This window comes from Zootermopsis nevadensis, unplaced genomic scaffold (genome assembly GCF_977971745.1).
Source record: "Zootermopsis nevadensis isolate Lab colony 2312 unplaced genomic scaffold, Znev_1.0 Znev_ptg000004l, whole genome shotgun sequence".
In the NCBI taxonomy this organism is placed as follows: Eukaryota; Metazoa; Arthropoda; class Insecta; order Blattodea; family Termopsidae; genus Zootermopsis; species Zootermopsis nevadensis.
Window position 1 is genome coordinate 6,704,110 of NW_028259136.1, and position 22,549 is coordinate 6,726,658.

At 38.7% G+C, this 22,549-nt stretch overlaps 2 protein-coding genes across 6 annotated transcripts in view; one reads left to right on the forward strand and one right to left on the reverse strand.

Annotated features, from left to right (window-relative positions):
• Nucleotides 1–19,071, forward strand: part of LOC110828765 (uncharacterized) — a 101,043-nt gene extending 81,972 nt beyond the window's left edge. Inside the window, exon 3 of the mRNA XM_087342712.1 lies at nt 7,057–19,071. Within this exon, the coding sequence (XP_087198838.1) occupies nt 8,954–10,600 (1,647 nt within the window). The 5' untranslated portion in view covers nt 7,057–8,953 and the 3' untranslated portion in view covers nt 10,601–19,071. The remainder of the gene's footprint in view (nt 1–7,056) is intronic.
• LOC110828757 (uncharacterized) overlaps nt 1–22,549 on the reverse strand; it is a 161,582-nt gene that overhangs the window by 110,448 nt on the left and 28,585 nt on the right. For 2 of the 5 annotated variants that reach the window (XM_087342702.1, XM_087342701.1), the window contains exon 11: nt 4,372–6,219. The exons of the other annotated variants lie outside the window; for them this stretch is intronic. In XM_087342702.1, the coding sequence (XP_087198828.1) occupies nt 4,831–6,219 (1,389 nt within the window). In that variant the 3' untranslated portion in view covers nt 4,372–4,830. Of the gene's footprint in view, nt 1–4,371; nt 6,220–22,549 lie in introns of those variants that run through there. 5 annotated transcript variants of the gene reach the window in all.

The window sequence follows — 22,549 nt, forward strand, 5'->3', positions numbered from 1 at the left end:
GTCTGCGTCAGAACTGAGATAAATAACACTTTGAAGCTGGGTAAATGGATGAATCAAGAGACGAAGGAATGAGAGAAGAAAGTGAGTAGTCACAGACATAAATTGAACGGTAAGGGGGGGGGGGGGGGTTAGAGTCTAGGTACAGATTTAAATTATTTTCTAATGTCCACTAATTCCCTTAGAAAGCGTAAATCCTAAAAACTCCCATAAAACCCCGTAATAAATACTGAAAACAATGCATTTTATACATCCCCTGTTCTGGAGTTGAGATGCTAAATTACCCTCTGGCTCTTCATTCCTACAGGATGCCAGCTTTATGCTTACGTTCCACAATAATAATCTCGAACTTCATAAAAATGAGGGAGAATATAAAAGCTCAAGATAATCTGCGAATCCTTCTCGTCTGTCTATCCGTCTGTCCTCATTTCATTCTCCCCGAACTGCATATTCTACATTCCACCTCCTCCCAGTTTCTATGAAGGAAATACATAATGCATATGTTTCATTGAAGCCAAGGCAGGAGCGACTTGAAGTGACTGAAGATTGGAAGTAGCAGGGTCAGAAGAGCTCTTAAAATAATGAACGTACACACAGTACAACCGAATCCTCCAAAACTTCATGACGTTTCCAGGTATTCTTGAAGTCGGTCTAAAACTTGTGTTTCTTCTCGATATGAAATATTAAACTTGAATCTTTCAAAATGTTAGTAAGTGACAAAGTCTTATAACAGCAGATTCAGACAGTCATAATTATTTTGTAATCTATCAGCAAGAACATACGAAGTGGCAACAATTCTTGATACTTCACAGTTCACTTACACTGGTGAAATTTGTCTGTCTGCGGCATGACTAAACTGCGGACATATTTATTATAAGAACACAGCGACGTATTCTCATGAACCTCAGTACGTGCAAAAAAGTCACTGGAGACCGCCCCATCCTTGCCAACACCCCGACCTCGCGTAAAGGGTTGGTAAATATAAAACTTTTCACAGATATTTCGCCGTTTAGTCTCGCAAAACTTGATCTAAGTAATTACTCATCTCTCTGACAACGGAAGAAGTACGCACCTCTGAAACGTCGGCCAACTTCTACGAGACTACACGCTGTAATGTCCCAAAAGTCTGTCTCTCTGTCACCTTCGCACTCTTTGCACTGAGAACATGAAATCTCACATAAAACTTTAGTTTGGTAGTCTGACTCATAGCCCTGATGACAGAGGTAGCAAGCACCTCCGAAACGTCTGTAAACTTTTACCAGAACACTGGCGCAACAACGCAGAAGACAGTCATCTTCATCTTTTAATGTACATGTGTCTGTCTTTTCCATTATTATGCTAAGTCACGAAAAATAAATCCACGTTCGTCAATTTCGTACGATCGTTTTCACACTTGTTTCGGTAACCAAATCTTAAACAATTTCAAAATGGCGACCACGCACACTTCGGAAATGCGAGAAACACTAGCGCCATTAAGTGCGCCGGGATTTTGTATGATAACAGATGCACGAAAAATATGTAACTTCGACCAAAAAAACCCATCTGTTCAGCATTCACTAAGCCGCTTCTGAAGTCTCATTTTATGGAACATACTGTACACATAATTATGCTGAATCACGAAAACTTCAGTAGCACACACAGCGAAGTAATCTCCCGCGGTAAATTATCCAGCTTTTCATTTGTACTTTTCTTTGAGGAATAAATAAATAGTAAAACATCGACTTCAAAGAGTTAGTTAGCCACGTTTATGGATATTTTAAGCAAAGTAATATCCAGACTCCGGCCATGAAGACTGTTCGCGGTTAACATCGTTAGGTCGATTCCTATCGAACTATCGAACGCCTCAGATAAACTAATCAGTATGTTCACTCACATTTCATTCCTACAATTTAAGTACGACCAGGAATTCGCCTTTACTCAGTACTTCCATGCAAATACCGCGATAATAGGCCACGATCGCTTCCTTCCATACATTTTCGAATTCATTAATCATCCTATCATTCGACGCCATAGTCCGAGCTATTCAGAGCGTCGTTAAATAAACCACAAATACACGCTGAGGTTCAGCACCGATAATCTCAAAAGCCCCCCCGCCAATTGCGTAAAACCTTGAGCCAGCACCATCTCCTTCCCATTGCCACAACTTTCTTGAAAAGATCAATAGTAATGTTTTCCGCTCCTGCCCGGTCTTTCAAGACGATGTTCCACAAGACGTTTCGGCACCAACATTCTATGCTCATTTCCCATCTCCCATGGGATCTTGGGGTAACACTACTATTCCCACTTTCATCCCCTTTAAGACCAAGCAATAATAATGGTTCATTTCCCGAGTTTTTCTCCTTCTAATTCGATCATAACCTCATTTCTGTTTCTGCTATTCTCATACTGGAAAACAACGAACGAAACATAACAGAGCATTTATTACGAATGGACAAACTAAGAGCTGCATGGTAATACATCACAGTGGTGGGTATTGATTACTCTCATTACATCAATGTGGGTTCCTGTGTTTGTTTTGTGTCAGACATCGTGACGTGACCACACGGCAGGTGATACAGGATAATGCTCGAAGTGGTAATTCACGACTAGAAAGGTACAAAGTCTATGAAAAATGGGCGTTCCGTGTGTCAACTGCGAAGACTAACAGCACTCCGAGGAGACGCGAGACGTCTTGAGAACAAGGTTCTTCCAAAGAAAGACTTCCAAAAGCTTTCTTATAAATTGAGTAAGGCAAACGTCTACGTGACAGTCGAAGTTCCTTCTTTCTCGTTAGACTTTTGACAACCAAGCAGTCACGTTGGCCAGAGAAACAAGTTAAATTGACCGGTCAACAAGGAACCACCAATCACTATTTGACCTGTCAGAGCTACTTGTCCCTTTAAAAACTAGACCCGTTCCCAAGCAGCGTTCGGCACGGTCTGTCCTCTCGATGAGCACAAAATATTCTGACACGACAAATGGGTGCAACCCGGTGGCAGGCGAGTCGCCTCATGTTCTCGAGGTGACCTGGTATCATTTTCGACCAGTGCCGGCTATCCTCATTTCGTGGTATTCCTTGGACGCCATAGGCAAATGCAACCACATTACTTTATATCACATGGTAAAATACCATCATTACCTTCCCACCTGCATCTACTTTCATCATCCTTATCCAACATTATAAGGCGCTAATAACGCTTGGCGATGCTAATTTGGCGAGTATATTTGGCGACTGTGCCGGCGACACGGCATGATCTTCCCGCTGTGGGAGATCATTGCGTCTGTTGCCATATGTCACAGTCCTAGTGGAACAGCCACCGAATAACCTCTCTATATCATAAAGGATGTTGTATTTCAACCGAACTCAAAGACAATCATGTACAACGGAAAAGAAACAAAATCAGAAACAGGTCCACTCCCGTGTAATAAAGTCTCCCAACATCCTCCGTGACGTCAGCATGATTCATTGCTAGGCCGCTGCGCTAACGCTATAGAATACATCGCTGAAATTCGGCTTAAGCAATCTGAAAGTATACCTACATAGCCTATATGATCGCGTTATTGTTAAGTAACCTTAAATATAAAAATCTTGCTAATGAAGAGACAAAGAGTCTATTTAAAGGAGTATTCTACTGGCAAAACTGACAGCCACATTTCAAAACAGTTCATTCAAAATATCTGTTTGCAATTTGTTAAATTAACACTACATTGTATACAGACCGACGTCATATTTCACAGTCACTTTTACGGACTGCTGACGTGTATTAATGGCGTACAGAGTCACTCAGATAGTGACGAAAAACGACACTTGTAATTCCACGTCCTGTCCAGCGCAAAACATGAAGTCCTGCTGCTGTCTGTTTAAATACGACAGTGGGGAAAAAACGAACGATTGGAAAAGGACCCCTTTCAGTGTATTTAACAACAAGCAGGAATCGCAAAACAACATTTCTACTGCTTTTAACTCTTCTCCATACTCTGTTCAAATGTTAAAATATGTGTATATAAAGCTGACGCAGATATACCATTACAAAATCAAAATGACGGAAGAATTAAAAACGTTGTCCCAAAATAGAACATCAGATGATCTGGAAACAGCGCTGAAGGACTAAAGGTTATGACGCGGTGCCTGAACACACGGAATACGCCATTTTCCCTTCAAATCGTTTGACATTTGTCAGCAAACAAATCTAAACAATCTTAGTTGAACTTGAAATGTACATTCTACAGGATGATCCAAAAGTCCCTGCGCGCACAAACACGCCCTAGGTGGCTTTCCTCAGCTTCTGAATCACTTTTTAACTTCCGACACTTGTTCTTAAGGGTGCACAGAAGCTTTTCAGTCACCCTGTATGATAAACACGTTGGAAGTGTTTGGAACAAAATAAAATAATATGCCATCAACTAGTATGGAAATAAATGAACTCATTTTATTTATAATTTTACAAGTAAGTAACTATAAACATGTAAATGTGAACTGCAGAGAAGAGGGGGGGGGGGCACATCAGTGCTGAAGTAATTAAAAAAAAAACTTTAACGTGCTAGTATACAATATCCGCAAAATTAGCTAAGGCGTGCGGAAATATGGAGTTCAAAGATGATGACGAAAAAGAAACGTAGTTAACACAAAGGAAGAACAGTTGGAGACTAGCAGAGGAGTAATTCACTTGATCTGGCAAATATCGGAGATTACTTCCCTCTGTTTGGCGTATTCATTTGGGCCATAATGTTTGCCGACGACTCCTGGACTTAAGTCGGAGAAATGCTTTGAGATACTACGGCAGATGACTCTGATGACCACTCGTGACTCAGTGCAAAACACGTATCTGTTAATTGTTGGGTAGACGCGAATGATTAGTCTATTGACAGATGCATCATTGCCTCAATATCCGTCGCAATAGACCCTGACTCCTGGTCAGGACAACTATGAGATGGCGGAAAAGCAGGGATATCTTCTTTTCTGTTTACAGACGACATGAGTATCAAAGCAAGAGATTTAGTTTTGGGCCTACGGAGAGGTTTCAGGATGTTCTCCTTCGGCTGTTGCCTTTTTTGCTCACTCTGAAACGTCGCCTTCTCAGACGACAGGGACTGCCCTGATACATCAGTTGGGGCACGACTGTCACAATCATCAGTGTCGGCTTTTCGCAACTGGCTGACTGAGCGTGTATCGCCGACAGTGTGACAGCTTAAGGGGCGGTGCTTCCCTGGAATCATAGCAATGTCTAGCGCCCGACAGCAGCGCTCCATAATAAGAAAACTCCAGCGGTGGACACACGACAGACTGCAGAACCGCCTTGCATCGGTCTCCTCGTGGAAGTGGCATGAGATTCCTCTCGCGAATTCATGTGCGTCGTTTTCCAACTCGAGCTCAGCACATCCAAATGCAGGAAAGCGTGATGCGCCCGCAATACCCAGACTTGCATTCCAGAGGTCGTGGAACAATTTTGGAAGCGAGCGTACGTCAAACACACATTCAGAGCGTACCTTGGGATCAACGCATTTCTGAAATTCTCTTAACACTGTTTTAACCACGTCGATGTCACTTGGGCGTGAATACAGGGGCGGAAGCTTTGACTTAGTTCCGTCCTCCTCCATTAATAACTGTTTGATGTTAAATAATACTTTCTGATAATTCCCTTCGCCCCCGAAATCATTCGGTGGTAGCGGAATATTATGGGTATCTGCCGAATGTAGCTCTGCCAGAAAAGTATAACCGACAGGTATAGCACCTGGGTCAATTAGCGCGTGGTACGTCTTCTTAACACCGTCTGCAAACGTGAATTTAGCGACAGCAATTTCGCAAGCGGAGTACGTCCCGTTCCTCAGCTCGCAGAAGTAGTTGATGTGCACGACGTGAAACGGGTAGGTTGTCAGCGTGGCCCGGCTCTCGAGCAAGCGCGGTGGTCCCTCGACCCCTTGCGCCAATCTCACCTGCCGCTCAACGGGAAGTTTCCCCTTTCCGGGAACCTGCACGCAACTCTTTCCCGGTGCAGAAATTCTTTCATTGGAATCAGCCTTCATCAGTTTTCTTTTCTCTCGAGCCTTTTCCTCATATACCGATCTCTGTCGCGATTCCATATCGTCCCACATCGAAGTTGCCTTCTGAAGTAATTCTTCCTCACCACGGAGGAATATGACACCTCTTTCTTTCTTCTTTTCCTTAAATTCACGAAGAAAGAAGTCAAATGCAGTCGGAATGTTCTTCGACTGCGACATATCGTCTTTATCTTCCACCTGCCACTGCGAATATAAAAATAAAGGTATTTCCAGCACAACATGAATGCAACCCAAAATACAGATCAAAGCTCTAGCTAGAAAGATACTTCATACCACTGACAGGTTACTTTGCTTAAAGAACATAACATGAACAGGTTTTATATCTCTATTGCTAGAGGTATATTTATGGACGTATTTATGTCCGAAAAAAAATTAGTTCCCCCTATGTATTTTACGAGTTGCAGTTATTATGAATCAATGGAGGCCCTATTTCATTTTGAAAAGGGTAGTATAAATTGGTATATATATATACCTTATTCCAAGAACTTCAAAATTAGCTACAAACACCGGCCTTTAATTTTTTTTTCTGAAGCACCAACACAACCTGCATTGATTAATAAACAGCTATACTAAAACTAACCATAACTTAAAGCTTCTAGTTCTTACTCAGGTATAGTAAATGAACCTGATGATGGCTGTAAAGTACAAACATGTAGCTCGCGTGCACTCGTAGGTAATCAGTTTTATTTACGTAAATAACACGAAACCCATGTGTATAAGATCTAATGTTACCACGTATTTCCACAGTGTCGTATATTTTCGACAGGATTTAAGGCAGTACAAGGAGAGATCATAACTACGTTATAAGCATCTTAATAATTTAACTTATTCATAAATCTCGTATCATTTTTATTCGTGACTGTCGTTTCCAGTTGCTTCAACTTTGCCACATGTTTCAAGATTTAATTGTCTATACTTACATCATAGTTTCAAAATAATTATATAACATGAGCACTATATTTATAATCACATTATTTTAATATGTACAGCAGACTAACGCATTAATTTGCGTGTTTTCAGATCACCGAAGGTCTACCGTATGGCGTCATAATGACGACGACCGAGAAGAAACGGCCGACAATGGGTGAAGACTGCGGGAAGTAAAAATAAATCAAAAATCAGCTCATCCGCCATTCACAGAAAGTGTCGGAATGAAAAAAAATCTAATGACTAGGGTGACAATTTATTATATCCGGAGCACCACAAACTAGCATTTTTTTTTTACAAGATGCCATTCGCCTGTGCCAGTGTCTTTAAGAAATAAAGTCTTCGAAACGGAAGTATTTCCGTATCATAAAAGACGTCTAAACATCTGAATTAAATATTCTTCATTGTGACGCGTAATATTTCATACTGAGCATAAGTGTGTATCCATTAACCAAAAAAAAAAAAAAACGACATCACCGGTAAACTTTCCACGTCTGAAACTCGTAAAATGTACATCGGCGAATGTCATATTCGCCCTGCCACAGATTTAAAATCTAAGAGCTAAAAACAGACACAGAAGAACTGATTAATAAAAGATCTATTAATAAGCCCCCTTGTTACCATCTGCTTCTGTCTTCGCTAGATAGCAAATAGCCACTAAAAGTAACCAGTAAAATATAAAAAAAAAGTTAGTTTTGTTAGTAGTCGCTCAAAGAGAGAAACAAAAATTATGCAGCGAATATTACTTTTTTGAATACAAGCCAAATAATTTAAAAAAAACATGGACGTAATTTATTATCTGACAGCTGATACTTCACGTCCGCCTCATCGGATGTAACCACGAAAGAGGAAACAGATGAAGCATCATCACACCGCCTCACCAATTCAGTATTACATCTTGTGATGGCCAGGTAGTGTACGACACGACGTCGCAAGACAAAACACTGTGCTACAACTAACTAACATCGTTTGCGAATCTTACTGGCGAAATATCCAGCCTGAAATAAACAATCATGCCAAACCAGTGGGTTTTTTTTATTTCAGTGACAGCCACGAAATAATATAAACAAGGAAATAAAGTGTGAATGAAGATAAATTAAGATTACTTTTATTTGTTAAGACCTCGGTTTACTGAACTAAACACATAATCCAAAGAAGATAAATTACACGTGCTGGCTTCTTGTCGTCGTAAAATTTCTCATCATCATTCCACAGTGAAAGTAAATTTATTCAAAGATAATAAACATTAAAGGTACGTTGAACAAACACAGTTCACAATATCACAGCACATCTGAGCAGGAATCAACGAAATAATTAACCGCTAGAAAAGTTACGACTTGTGGTCAATAAAACACATGCACGTCCGTTGCAGACTACAAAATTACGAGCCTTGATTTAAAAAACAAAATAGTAAACAGAGAATTTAATAGGAAAGGTCTGTGTTCTAATCAGTTACATCGAAAAGATAATTACATTGAGAATCATACGTCTGTAAAAGTTGCGGGCAGTGGCGTGCTAATGCTGCGAAATGGTGACACCTTCTTCACGGAGACAATAAAATATCGTCAATGATGCACACAATTTGGAATTTGGACGTTATTACGCAACAGAACTGTCAAAAACTGGCCGACGTATGAACACCTCGCGGTTTGTTATATTTCAGTGTCGGGGCTCACTGAACTAAACAGCGTAGAAACCGTGAAATAAAGAATCAGAGCTCAGTAAATGCTAGAAACAGGTCATGGCAACCTCGTTTCGGAAGTGAAGAAATCAGACGTGATATTTAAGAATTTTTCAGAGTACTACAAGGGTAAAATAAAACTGTGTTTTGAAAGCTCGCCGATGATCCCGACGAATGTCAACTCCGATACCAAAGACACATCTTAAAGACCTATGAACATAAGATTCATCACACCAAACACGACGACCTCGAACAAGACAACACACCACTACTATCGGCTGGCAGCGTACGACTATTCAAGCATCGCCAATGACTGTGATGCTTCTACAGCACGCAGCGCTCCAGTACTACAAGCCTCCTCCACTTCCATCCAAAGATACCTGCACCCAGCAGCAACATATGAGCACTCCTCCGCCCGTCCACCGCAACGCGTCACTCCAGGCCTTTAAAACGTCTTGCAACACCAAGGCTATGCGTTACTATCGTCTCTGGATATACACATGCAACGCGGTGCTACTGGTCAGCGTCTTGGGATTCGCGATCGTTGCAGGCAGAATCGTGGTGGCCGACCCGCGGCGATACCTCGTCCCAGGTCTGTCGCTGTACCAGCCGAGCTTCTTGTACGCATACCTCGCCCTTGCAACGCAGAGCGGACTTCTTCAGCTTGTCGGATGCCTGGGAGCTCTGCGTCTCAACGAAAGGCTTCTCAACATCTACTGGTTGCTACTACTAATGCTTCTTTTCGGTGACGCCATCGTCGGTATAGTATGGGTGTTTCGTTTCGATAAAATATGTGCCGACTTAAGACCGACGCTCAAGCAACGTTTGGCGGCTGAATACGGGGTGGATGCCGATTTCACTACCTTGTGGAACGCTTTGCAGAGAGACTATAAGTGCTGTGGTGTAGACGGTGTTCAAGATTTTGAAGGTGGTGTTGTGAACAGGACTCAAGGTGTGCCAGAAAGCTGTTGCAGGTTTCCTCCATTACCTACCACATTAACTGTCCAAGATCACCAACATCACCACCACCGTCATCAAACAATGACAGAAAGAAGGCCTCCCCTGGGAGGGACGCCGACTTTAAAAATGTACCCAAACCTTCCGTCACCTCCTTCAGCATCGGCGGCTTCCTCGTTCGCGGAAAATGGGCCGTTAAATCACGTAATATCCCCGGAGGAGGAAGCCGAAACGAACAGAGTTCCCGCAGACACCACGACAACCCAGAGACTTCCACCGCCGTTCCAATCCGACACTTGTGTTGTGACCAACGTTGATGAATCCCACGTGTACACTTCCGGGTGCGAGAGTCTACTTCTGTTCTGGTTACGTCAGAGTGCAGACGTTCTGTTCGTATTAGGTTACTGCGTCATTGCATTCCTCAAATTATGCTTCCTCGGTATTCTGCGATACGAAATTAAGGAGATGATTCAAAAAATAAAGGTGCTTCAAGGTGAAATGAGAACTCCACAATTACTACTCACTGAATTTGAAACCGGGCAATCGCCGATTACATCCCCGACAACGACAACGCGACATTTAGAGCCTCTACTCATGAATCATCATGAGAGCAATAACGGAAATATTGTCATAGGGAGTAATGGAGGAATGATCACTGTAGCTGGCAATACGACGTCGCCTCCGCCCCAGATTCGTCACGGAGGCGCGGCGTCATGTGGAAGTGAACGATCCGGAAACGCCGTGCTACTTCTCCAGCCACCTGACAGTCTGCAAACGACGCCATTGCACCACGTATCGGCACAGCACCAGAGGCACCTCACGAATGACGGGACGGACTCCGACACGAACAGCAACTGCGCCCTCATCATATCAGAGGACAGTCGGCCTCTGACGGGGAAGACGAAGCAGCCACGGGGATCCAACGGCAACAACAACTACGAACTGCATGAATTTCAAGAGCTCAACAGGCTCCTTGCGAGGCATCAGAGTCAAATCTGACTATGGAGGTGGATAGCCGCTTGCTTTCCTATGCTGTTCTTCCCATCCGTGCCGTCGTCGTCTAGGAAACGCAGGAGGGAGTTCGGTTATTACTGACCCGAAGGAAGAAACAATGATTCTGTCTTCACACAAATCAAAAAACTCTCTAACGATCGATTCTCAGCTGATATGCTATAGTGATGTGGTCACGTGCACAACAAAACAGTGCTTTAGTAAATAACTAGATTGGTTCTTTCATACAACAGCAAAAAACAGGACTGAAGAACGTAGGATATGATATTCTCATGGCGGCGAGTACGAAGATGGCTGTCTTCTGGGTTGTAGCGCCGTGTAATCTGGTAGAAGTTAACCGACGTTTCAGAAGCAATTTGTACCTCTACCATCTGGGCGAAAGTGGAAATATAAGACAGCCATCTTCAGGACTGAAGAAGTTTTTAAACCGAATTAATTTTTATGAGTGAATTTTCAAGGCTATAATACTAGGTAGCTGCTTTCAAAAAATATTTTAGAAAACCAGATCGCTAGTATGTGGTATTCAGTACACACAATTAAGTATTGTATTGTAATCGGATTTCTCAAGAACGTATCGATATGAGATTATGATGAAATTTATATCGTGACATGAAATTCACAATGTTGTTTAGAAAGGATTACAGCAATGTGTCTCGTTTTGAGACAAAGGACATGAAACAAGAAATAAAACAATAGATTTCAAAACACACTCGAACAAATAGTTTGCAGAAAATCAAGCAAGACCCACGAAAAGTAATTATAAATACTGAAAATATTAGCATATATTTCCTAGTACAGTCTACAGTCTATATATTAGCATGAGAAAGATAAGATAGAATATATCACAGAATAAATATTAGGTGCCTGCATAAAACATCCCTAGTTTCACTCGTTAACCACCAGTTAAACGAAACATATTTTAACCACAGTCGCAAAATTCAATTAACACAACCAATGAATAACCATAATTTATAATTTACACGTTCATTTTAATTTGAAAGTCATATGAATCTGGTAGTCGGTCAGCTGTCCTAATGCTCGGTCAAATTGGTTGTCGGCTAATCACTTGTTTGTTTTTTTAATTCCAACGCTGATATGTATGCATCTAATATTGTGAACAGTCAGGTTAGGTTATGTCATATGGAAAAGTCTCTGGAAGTGATTGATGGTTAAAAATATGTTAAAATTTAAGTAATACGATACATGTAAAGTGATATATAAGAGCAAGTTTTTGTCTCAAGGAGGCTGTGATTTAAAAAGTGAAATAAATATATCCAAATTAAAACTTGTAAATTCAGAGAAACAAAACCAACAGAAAAGGAAAGAGTATTTTATACAAAAGTACAATGAAAATTCAAACATCCGCCCTTGCAACTGGATTTACTTATCAAATATTTTTGACAATTTAATTACAACTGTGTTATGAAACTATAAATTGGGAACAGTTTAAATTTAAACTGGATTTCATTCTTAATTTCAGTTCTTTAATTGAATGCGACAGTAAATTGAGCTAACGATTGATTTCTCCAATTGCCTGCCAAAGATTGTTTGCCACCATGCAGACTAACATCTGTAACACTCCAACTTCACTACGAAAATTAACATGTCGCAGGTGTCAATTGGTTGTAGTTACATTACAATGAGTGATTATAAGTACATTTTGTGGCCTTTGGGAGTGCATTCATATCTAGAATAAAATAAGATTTAGCTGGCTTAAAATGGAATAAGGTTCATACCAAATTTTGTGGAAGTATGTGAATTGGTTCAAAATTTAAAGGCACGCGGACACGGCGACTGATCGCAGAAGTCTGCATCCTTCTCCCTTAAGAAAGGAATGTAGATTAATAAATGAAAACATTTCGATGTAACACGCCGGTGAGAAACGTCACTTAACAAACAACGAACTGTGTCGTTAAGGACGCCCTGAAATTTTTCCTCATCACTGAATAAAATCGACGAAGGTAATGAGAACAGCGTATGAGAAATAAGTAAGTCAGATGGGTTACATTCTGTACGAGCAGAATTGCCATAAAACTACCGAGCAATAGTTCACGACCCTGTTCATAAACACGTAAACTGCGTGCTCATATAAACCTCAGATTGTTACTACGAAATAACATCAGCAATGTAATTAAACCGACTGTCCTAAAGACAGACGGTTGAAGTTTTATGACGTCGTTAAATATGATTTTTATTACTGTTTCAGAGAGCTGATGTAGCCCACGGCTTTAGTAAAAACAGGTGTAGGGCATTCAAATGAGAACCCGAAATTGACGACGAAAATGTTGACAATCATATTTACGCATCGAGTCAATACAGTCGAATAATCAGTCCTCCAGGCCCTACCGTAACACTTTTTTCCGACTTTGTAAATTACCAACATAATAACCTTGAAGGCAGTTTCATGAGAGACTCGGAAATAGATCCCGCTGCTCGACCCTCAATTCGCATTACCCTGTCCAAAAAAAAAAAAAAAAAAAAAAAACATTCAAAATAAAAAAGCTCTGAAAGCTCTCGATCTGGGTATTGCACGATTTTAAATTCCCTACAGTTTATTCCCAGAAATTAATATCCTACATCGATACAAAAATTCTGTTTCTACGAAAAATATCTGAGGTGATACAGAGAATGAGATGGCACAACTGAATTGGAACCCATATCACGACGTAGAAAGAGTTTCATAGAAGATATCCGTCTTCTGGGTTGTTGCGCCGTGTAGTCTGGTCGATGTTAACCAACGTTTCAGAGGTCATACTGCCTCCGTCATCAGAGTATGAAGATTTCTGTCTTCTGGGTTGTTGCGCTGTGTAGTCTGGCAGATGTTTACCGACGTTTCAGAGGTCATACTGCCTCCGTCATCAGGGCGCCTGATGACGGAGGCAGTATGACCTCTGAAACGTTGGTTAACATCGACCAGACTACACAGCGCAACAACCCTGAAGACAGAAATCTTCATACTCACGGCTGTGAGAACCTCAAGTCTTACACAGTTTCATAGAAATCTGTAACTGTGAGATCTGAGGTTATCACGGCGGTAAAGACTTCTATGTTGTTCTTCTGGGTTATGACTCTGTATAAATTTGTGCGTACATCCATGAATAAATCATTCGAGGAACAGGAAATATGGCTACAGAAGTCTTTAACAACGGGGATATTTTATTAAATACTGCATTTACGAAGCATTCCAAGCATCAGGGAGTTCTGAATCCTATAGAATGTCTCGCTTCATACTGAGAGAGTCAGTCTATCGCCTGCACACACGACAAATATCCTTTTTGTAACTCTGCCCAGAGTGGGCACAATGAATACGGACTAATGAAAGTTCGCGTGTCAAACATATCTGAAAATCCAATCAACACGTAATTACCAGAGCAATTTATTTTATTTTTGGCTGTCAGAACAGAAAGTAAAAATGTGACTGTTATTGATATTTATCTGTTAAACGTTTCAAAAACCAAGATAATGGCACTGTTTGCTTTGTTCTATTAATACTGCAGTTCTCGACAAGTGAGAGGCGATCCAAAGTCGGTATCCGGGAGAGAAACTGTAATTAGGGAAATAAAACTTTCTATATTCGGATACTTGACATTACTAGGCGCATTCCACGAAGACATCGTGCATGGCAGTGGTGCCTCTGTGACTTCGGGAAGTTATTTTTACGGGAAAGGGGAAGACAGGATAACCTGTCGTAACTAAAAGTGTTTAACGTGGGAAATTTAAACAAGAAACATTCGTACCAACAGGAATATAATTAATCCTGTAGACCATGACATTTCAATGGATCCTACACACCGAAACTCGAAAATAATTACTGTCGCCACGTTGTAAATATTTAAGACGGACCCATTAAAATTTCACATTCTTGAAGAACAGTCTAAATTGAGCCAAAACCAACACGTTTAAGGACATTAACAACAAGTTTCTCTGCTCTGTTAGCAAAGCAATGAGCTCGCCTGTCACATTTCCACGAAATTTGGTTTAAGGTAGGATATGCTGTAGAAATTTAGGTTACAACAATCATTCTAACCCTATCAGATCCCTACTCCAAATACAAGCACAATATAAGTATCTACGTGGCCAGATACGTACCCAAATTTTGTTATAAATATATGAGTAAGATTTTACAAGCAGGGTAATTAATAAGAGATAGACTTTACATAAAATTAAAAACAGGATTAGAATAGGTACACAGACTATGGACATTTAAAGCGTTAAAAGCTGTATGTAAATATATACGAAACGAATTACAGCAAAGCGCTGCTTTGGTATTTCAGATGTCGTGTTAAAATGTGAAATAACAAGCAATGAAGAAATCGCTATGCACACGTGTGTAAAAGTGTAAATAAATAACCCTTATTGGATGTTGAGGAGTCCACAGAAACACTGATGCAATACAAGAATGCAAAATATTTAATTCGAAATGTCAAAAGAGACTAAAGGAAAAGTCAAAGGAAGTTCGTCTTATACTCTAGACTTTATAATTCCTGTTCTTATCGTCACGGGGGAGAGCTTACGAAAAAAAGAAAGACGAACCAGGAAAAATGCATCCATGTTATACAACGCATTATTCTCTCGGATGGATAATCGATAAACGAAATTCGACACAGAGAGCTCCAAAATTCAAGCCACACGGAAACAACACTCGGACTCGTCCTGGTGTAATTCAGAGTGTCAGAATCTGCGTGGTTTCGCCAGCATCGCCTTTCTCCTTTCACCCAGACGTTTCGACAACGGACATCATCACAAATATCCATTCATCGACGGTGGAGTCAGAAAATTACAGGCCCAGCGCACAGGCTAATGTCAGGCAGGGGAGTGGGAGGGGGTGTGATGGGAGTTTAGAAGCTTTTAATTCTGATCCTCAAGATATGAAAACCGTCGTAACACATGACTACGCTATGGCACGCATATTAATACGAATTACGAGTGTGGTCATCAGAGTCGATTATAATAAGACAAGTTGTCTCTCGTTTAACGAGACAAGGAAAACTACGTAACGTATTTGTTCCATTACAAGATGGCGGTATCTGGTCCAGGTATCCTCCAAATATGAGAGAGATCTGAGATTTGAGGTTCTCACGGCGACGAGCGTGGAAATGGCTGTCATCCGGGATGATAATCCGTGTAGTCTAGCTCAGTGGTATTCAACCTTTTTTGTTCGCGTACCCCCAGATATAATTTCTCTTTAACTTTGTACCCCCAAAGTTGTTGGTGTATAATTCAAGTTATACATAGTATATAATCTACATCTAAAATAAATTAAATAAATTACTTTACTGATTATTCAGTGTTTATCACAAAATAATTTTTTTTTAAATTTCACGTGCCCCCTAAGATGTCTTCGCGTACCCCCAGATATAATTTCTCTTCCAAATTTGTATCCCCAAAGTTGTTAGTGTATAATTCAAGTTATACATAGTATATAATCTACATCTAAAATAAATTAAATAAATTACATTACTCATTATTCAGTGTTTATCATAAAATAATTTTTTTTTAAATTTCACGTGCCCCCTAAGATGTCTTCGCGTACCCCCAGATATAATTTCTCTTCAACTTTGTACCCCCAAAGTTGTTGGTGTATAATTCAAGTTATGCATAGTATATAATCTACATCTAAAATAAATTAAATTAATGACATTACTGATTATTCAGTGTTTATCATAAAATAATATATGTATTTTTTTTTAAATTTCACGTACCCCCTAAGATGTCGTCGCGTACTCCACGTTGAATACCATTGGTCTAGTTGACACTGATCGATGTTTCACACGGAGCTTACTGCCTTCATCATCAGAGTGGCGACTCATCACCCTGATGATGTAGACAGTAAGCAGTGTCTACCAGACTACACGGTGCAACATTCCAGAAGGCTGCCACCTTCACGAGTCAGATGCTTACTAAAATTAATATTTACATCAACTGAGCCTAATTAAAATTTTCTACTATCGTATTTCTCCCAAACCGTTATGCCTCACTATTCTTAATTTCTGACTTTAAGTTAAACTGGAAATACCTCACTCAGCTACTTTAACATTTTTTTCCCCATGAAAAAGGTGGATGCTAGGATGTACTCTGGGACTGAATCTAAATCAGCTGAAGATAACAAAACACGGTCACGCTAATATATAGTATAATATTACAGCCTAAAATGTACAATTTATTTATTTAATATTTTGTTTCATCCAGCGTAGCCATGACCACGCAAGTAGAAACTTGTCCTTTTACGATTCTTCAAACACTTGTTGCATCAGACGAACGTTCTAAAGAACAAAAAATTCTCCCACTGAAATAATGGGGTAGAAGGTATTGAAATCGCTACGTCCAATTGTACAAAACGTATGAATTTGAAATCTCCTATGACGTAAAACATTTCATTGTCTACATTTTTACTTCTTATGTGAATAGCAATCTCTTCAGTTCCTGTAGAATTTCAATTACATGTAAATATGAGTTTACTCACTCCTTATGACAATTATTGCAACAGCGCCTGCTTATTATAACGCTGTGCTAGACATTACTGATAACCCACGACAAAACATGAACACGACATCTGGAACCAATGATCTAATAAAACACCAAGCTTTAAATTATATATTTTCAAGTTCCGTAGTTTAAATATGTAACAAATTATTGTTACAAAAAGCTGCTTATCTCCATAATTGAGCCCTATAATCTGGACGGAAATTTTGTTCATTTCTGCATCAAACGGATTCATTTGCCTCAAGCTAACTGAAGACATGCCAGATGAAACACACGAAAAATAAATCACATTATTACCTCAAAGGAGTGCCGCCATCTTGTGCGAGTTTAGTTTCAAGGACAAAAAAGATTCGTACATTTTGGTCTGTATGGTTCAAAAGATCCAGTCTCCGTTACGTGGTATTCGTTGGCTATTACTGAAATTTGGTCAACCCGTCAGAAACATAAATGAATTCTATGCGAAACACAATGGAAGCGACAATGACGTCACAACATAATCCCGCAACCAACTATGAGACATACGCAATGTTTACTCTTAAACTAGCAAACCTAACCTAAAAGAAGCAAAGTCAAGTTTGTATGCCGTTATGTACAAATCCGCCCAGGTGTACTGCATGTAGGCCTACCAACTTTGTATGTATTCTATAAAAATACACCCATGAATTACTAAAGTGTTATAGTTATTAAAATATCATATTAATGACTGTTTTGAATAAACGGTGCTAGATACATTTAAAAAAAAATAATTTTAAAATATTTAAAAAATTAAATCCTGCATAGTAAAAAAATATTAATGATATGTTACATACCAAGAATAGTATACAACTTTAATCATTTTGAAAAGCAAATGTATGAAGATTTTTCTTTCAACATTTCTACGTTTTAAGAATATTTATAGTAAATTTCACAATACCAAAGTTAATTAGAGATATTTTCTTTCTTATTGCGTGTAACTACATGAAGTGAGCTTTGATACCAGTGCCTCGTAGTCCCCCATTTTCCTCGTGACAACTTTTTTTCGTGTTAAAATTCGAAATATCTTTTTTTTGAAAACAATACAACGTACGAGTATCATTAAGAGTTTCGATAATCGGATAAAGGATCTTAGATCTTCGCTGTTGTTCTGTTGAATTCATTTCTTCTGAATGAGCGTCCACACAAATTCGTTGTCTGAAATAAGGTCCAAGACGGACACAAGAACGCATAAATACAAATAAAACACATTACGCAGTGCTTTTGTATATTCTTACGTCATTCACAGACAGCGACCTAAAAACCGTGTACGAGTTCAAAGCAGGCATTCAAGAACGACAACACAGAACTAAGAACTCTTACAGACAGTTCTCCCTATAAAACATTTGATACCAATAAGCTTCATTATTTATAAAACAGTTTAAACTATCCATAGGACCCTTTCATTTAAAATATACGTCAACGTATTCCCCTCAATATACCAGCGATACTCAGAATATTTCACATACAGAAAAGATACCAGAACCTAAGAATTCAGTAAAATCGTACATTGCGTAGATGTTTCAACTGGGAATAATCACATTTAATATATATGTATGTATCCACTGTGTAAAAATTTATTACAGTTAAAATCCTCGGAAAGTAATATGTGCTATTATAAAGGGGAAAAACGTGTGTAAAAATCTTGGGTAAAAACGTAGGATCCAAACTCATACTCCCATTCATAGATATTTATTATCAGTGCCGCCTGGAAGCTATGTTACCAACATTTAACATGGTCTATGATTCCAAGGGGCGATGGTTGTAAAAAAAAATAATTCAATTAAGTAAGCATTATGTAACATAAGAGTAAAGAACATATTATATCATGTTAAAAACGCTCCCCCGATGTACATAAAATTGTTATATACGCTTATTATGTACTATGTGTTATACATTTACTGATGATGTAATGGTATATATTAAAATGTTTCAGAATAAATACGTAATAATTCTTAGTAAAATACGCATTTTCTTACAGCAACCCGTTCCATGCAAACAATACCGTGTTCCTATAAGAATATTTTAGTGTTAACAAAGAAATTCCGAACATGGATCGAGAGCTATACATGCAGTTCACAATTGCATATAAATTCGGTGTGAAAACTTCATTTAGCTTGTCGTCATTCCTAGATATTTCAGGAGGCACAGAATACGAGGGCGAAGTCTGTAATTCGACTTTTCTGAAACGCAGGTTAGGTTAATATGACGAGTGTGAGTATTAAAAGATTTACTGCTCTGGATAAATTAAAACAAAAAGTTTTACAAGTAAAACTTTCCTTCGACTGTCTAACAGCGCAATAAAGTCCTCCGAAGCCCCAAAGAAATTTTTCTAAGTCATTCACCACTTACTATTCAGCATTATTTTAATCAGTTCCTATACCAGTTTCAAATATATATATATATAATATCCAAAAATTGACAAACCTAATTAATTCCGTCATTGTTTTGGTTATTAATTAAAACATACATTTTGTGAAGTACGCAGATTATACACAATACGAAATTTTAGATTCTCAGTTACTTCTGCGACTGGTTCGGTATATTAATTAAAACACCCGCTTTTCATACATAGGCGAAATTTTGGGTTATCACGGCGGTGAAGATTTCTATCGATGTCGGTCTGATGGATTGTTACGCAGTGTTGAGTTGTACGTAGAAACCGACATTTCCATCTTGCCACTCCCGTCTCGTTATCTTCTTTCCACTGTCACAACACGACTTTAATAAATGTACAACAATGTCGCCATCCATTCATAAAAGGATAACAGATGTTCAAATAATAACATACCTCAGAATCAGTCAGGCAAATTGAAAGAGCTATGAAACATATACGTAACTGCAGTCCTATGTAACATTACATAACATGATGGTCTTGTACCTTTAACAATGTGACAAAATTATAACATAGTGGAAACGAGAGTGAGGAGTCAGAATTACGTTCTTGAATAAATTAAAAGATGATTAAATTCCGGGAATGCAGTTCAGAATCTTTTTGTACAACGAAGTAGACGTTTTAGATTCCAACTTACAAGCCAGTAAAAGTTGGTAATGTTTAAAAATGACAAATGAAGGCGTTAAAATTTGCATGAACTGTTTGCACACACCGAGTCCCATAAGCAGACGAGAGACCAAATGCTTTGACTTAAAGGAACAATCGGTTTAACAAAATAAAAACGCACGGTTGTTTGCTAATTTCTGTAGCACACAGCCCCACTTGTGTTGGTGAGAATGCAAACGTCATCGCTGTTAAACCGTCACTGTTTACAGTTCTCGCGTCACATTGTTGTTCAAAATAAGCTTCAAACTATGTATCAGAATCCTTTACATTTATTTCAATTTCACAATTTTGTTTAAATTACGTTAAGTCTGAACAACATAAATACATTGTTCAGAAATCAAGCCAAGAAACTACTCAAGCTTACAGCATATACGACATGATAACAACGAAACATAACCTCCCATACTAAAATTATAAAGTTAAATATCGCCAACACAAACGTCCGCTATCCGATCCTATCCTATAAATAAACCTATTGTAAAATAGTCACACTGAAACCAATGCAGCTAGCATCAAGATAAATACATACCAGAAAGATACAAACTACGTCTACACGTCAAAGTCTTCTCTTATTGACTGATCGGTAACAAAATTAAATAAACAGGTGTTGTTACACGAACTCACATCGTCAACGATCAAGAACGCAGTGAGGGCACTCTGTCGCGTAGTCTTCGAGTTGATGTAAGTGACCAGCGTTTGCCTTCGGATTCTTGCTGTATGAAGCAAATATCTGAGGTTTTGTGGAAAAACGTTTACTAGAGTAAGTTTTACAGTTTCTCGCTGTTATATCAACATGTACATAATCGTCACTACACGAATTAAGTAATGGGATAAAAACATAACCTATTTTCTAACTTGTTAATTGTAAAATGTTCCATGTCGGTAATCATCCGATCTCTTCGATTTTAAAACATATAACGACATGATTATGATGAAGATGATAATAATCATAATCATAATTCTGTAATCTCCTCTTCTAAACAAACGACTTTGTTTTATGTGTTATTCTTCTATCGTGCTCAGTATCCGAGATAAAGGAATCGCCCTCAGCGGGAATCGATCTCAGGACACTCTTCTCCGGAGTTGTAGCCATCCTATGATCTCTTATTGGTTAATAAAATTAGCACGCAGCATTTTTGCAAATCGGCATATCCGTTCTCGAGGTATAAGCGAACAAACACATAAACCCACAAGTTCAACTTTATGCAAATTTCAGCTTTAAAGATTTAATCAACTGTTCTTCCATTTACTTAATAAACATTTAATTCCTTCTGCGTATCTTAATTTTCAATTTTTGTTACTCAGTTAAGTCTGCATCCCTTCACACTGACTAAAAATGCCATTTCTGCCGCTAGAATTTTACTACACCCCAATTTCTGCTCTCACAAAACACTAGGATGTTAATGTTACTTTGTGAATTGCAACAAACATGACCGTGCGGGCTTTATGCGAGACAAAAAGGACGCCAGTCGTCGGATAAAAACATTTCTATTTTAACAGTTCCCTGGCAATACAAAGGCCGCTGCAGTAGGCCTGTGAAGGCTACCACAGCAATAAAAAAGACACTTCTATGGACGCCACCAAAAACAGTGAGGGATGGGACACCAGGTGGTGACCACTTTACCACTAGGAGAAGGGCGCCTTGCCTACCATCCACTTAAGAGGCGGGATAGGTCGCACAGTTGGTCTGGACGTCGTAATGAAGATATCATTTGTCCTTATCTCGAATCGAACCCAGCCAGTCTCTTTACTGAGTATAAAATAATATGTGAACTTCGTAACTGATTAAAATTAAATTATTTGGTTATTCCGTCAAATCACAATGTATTTAAAATAAGATAATTAAAATAATTAAAATATCATTCTGTGTTCCGTATCGAATAATCGATTTACAATTGGAACAGTTACAACATGTTTCGGTTTTATTAAACCATCATCAGGTGGAAAATTATATTAAATTTAAAACTCAATTACAATTCTTTACAATTTTTTTTTCAATACACTACACTACACTACACTACGAAAAATTTTAAAAAATTGTAATTGAGTTTTAAATTTAATATAATTTTACACCTGATGATGGTTTAATAAAACCGAAACATATTGTAATTGAGTTTTAAATTTAATATAATTTTACACCTGATGATGGTTTAATAAAACCGAAACATGTTGTAACTGTTCCAATTGTAAATCGATTATTCGATACGGAACACAGAATGATATTTTAATTATTTTAATTATCTTATTTTAAATACATTGTGATTTGACGGAATAACCAAATAATTTAATTTTAATTTAATAAATCACAATATGACGCAACTACACTATCTTCGTAACTGATGCTTGTCGCTGTATCTGAGGGAACGTTCTGCCTTCATTAT